This window comes from Austrofundulus limnaeus, unplaced genomic scaffold, assembly GCF_001266775.1.
Source record: "Austrofundulus limnaeus strain Quisiro unplaced genomic scaffold, Austrofundulus_limnaeus-1.0 Scaffold361, whole genome shotgun sequence".
NCBI classification, from domain to species: domain Eukaryota; kingdom Metazoa; phylum Chordata; class Actinopteri; order Cyprinodontiformes; family Rivulidae; genus Austrofundulus; species Austrofundulus limnaeus.
The window spans coordinates 175,253-176,974 of record NW_013952763.1 but is presented as its reverse complement, the minus strand read 5'-3'; the positions used below and the strand labels follow the sequence as shown (position 1 = coordinate 176,974).

The window sequence follows — 1,722 nt, the reverse complement described above, 5'->3', positions numbered from 1 at the left end:
AGCTTTTTAGATTATCTTTATTATATTTATTTTATTTTATTTTATTTATTTTGCTATTGTGTGAATTTTTGGAATGGTAAAAGAGTAAATACGTAAGTAAACACAACTTTCACATTTCTTTTAAAACAAAAAAAACAGTTCATTGTTTTTGCTGTGATAATTGCTCAGATGTTTGTATTTGAAATGCTTAATCTGTTGGTGTGTTTATATTCTGCTACTTCACAGGTCGACTTGACAAAATGCAAGAATGTCACWGTGTTTTTGGCTCCTAGTGTGGTGAGTAATATAATAAGTAAAGGAGGAGCGGTGTATCCGTTGCAGACATGTTAGGAAGTTATATGTTTGTTTTGAAACCAAAAGACCTTCAAGCAAATTGACTTACTGAAATGTCAACCCCAACCTACTAAATACTCTTACTCTTATTTTCRTTCATGAAAACGCATCATTCCACTTATAATCTGTTTAAGTCAGGTGGTTAAAAGGAATTATAGCACTATAAGCCTGTCACTTTTAGACYATATAAAAAATCTATTGTTCTCTTTTGTTCCTAGCTTTCATTGCTGCAGGAGAAATTGCAGACCGAGCTTCCTGATGATGCCTTAGTGGTAGCTGGRCGTTTCCCCCTCCCAGACTGGAAGCCCTGCAGGATCGAGGGCCAAGGTGTGGATAGGGCCTGGGCATATGACATGCAAGCACAGAGACAGCACAACTTAAAGAAAAATAATAAACACATGRCAACAGGAAGTCATGCAGACGATGAAATAATCAAAGAAAACACATCTTGAAAGTGCTTGGATGTTCCCTCCTGCAATAGAAAATGGATTTTACCTTTACATAACTACTAAGATGAAACAGAAATACTGAAGATTTTAAAACTAATTTGAGTACTTTTTAATTGTATATAGTCATAAAATTTTAAATATACCCCGTTTTAATTAATAAATTTTGCATATCAGGACAGAAAATTATCTTGTTACAAGATCTCTACATTTGGGTAAATATGGCCTCAGATGAACAATAAAGGACATCTCAAACTCATTACCCCCTCCAAGCCAAGGAGGTAACATTTTTAGTAGTGCTGGTTTGTCTGTCTGCCTCTGCACAAGATTACTCAAGCTATGAATGGATTTTCAGGATATGTTGAGGTTGTCATGAAGAACAAGTGATTACATTTTGGTGGTGATCTGCCTCACCATTCAGATCTTAGAGTCTTGGTGGAAATGTGCWCTCAGAGTGCTTTTATGTTTTTTTTATATAAGAAAGTAAAATCTAGAGTTTCTTTAAGTGGGGTTGGCTATCTTGTACAACATCTTTTAATAGGAGTAACCTGAATGAATCATCTTGGTGTAATCTTATCAGTCTCTCACATTGCAGTTATTTTTGCTTGGACTTTGGTCATTGCAAGTTTCTTTTTCAGTCATTTTGTTGTAGATTTGCTGCTGTGTTTTAGTTTGTTATCCRKTTGCATGCACCCGTTTCAGACAGCTTTTGTTTATCAGACAGCCTTATCCATCCATTTTCTGTACACGCTTCTTCCTTTTCAGGGTCGCGTGGGTCACTGGTGCCCATATCCAGCAGTCACAGTGCGAGGGGCGGGGTACACCCTGGACAGGTCGCAAGTCCATCACAGGGCCACACATAGAGACAAACGAGACAGACAACCATTCACTCTCTCACTCACACCTAGACAGCCTTATATTTAACTTTAAACACTTTCACATT

The 1,722-nt window shown here is 36.9% G+C and overlaps 1 protein-coding gene across 2 annotated transcripts in view; it reads left to right on the top strand.

The window, feature by feature from the left end:
- Window positions 1-1,510, top strand: part of antkmt (adenine nucleotide translocase lysine methyltransferase) — a 3,259-nt gene extending 1,749 nt beyond the window's left edge. For both annotated transcript variants that reach the window (XM_014023252.1, XM_014023253.1), the window contains exons 5-6: window positions 226-276; window positions 552-1,510. In XM_014023252.1, coding sequence (XP_013878706.1) covers window positions 226-276; window positions 552-785 — 285 coding nt within the window. In that variant the 3' untranslated portion in view covers window positions 786-1,510. The remainder of the gene's footprint in view (window positions 1-225; window positions 277-551) is intronic.
- The last annotated feature ends 212 nt before the right edge of the window (window positions 1,511-1,722 follow it).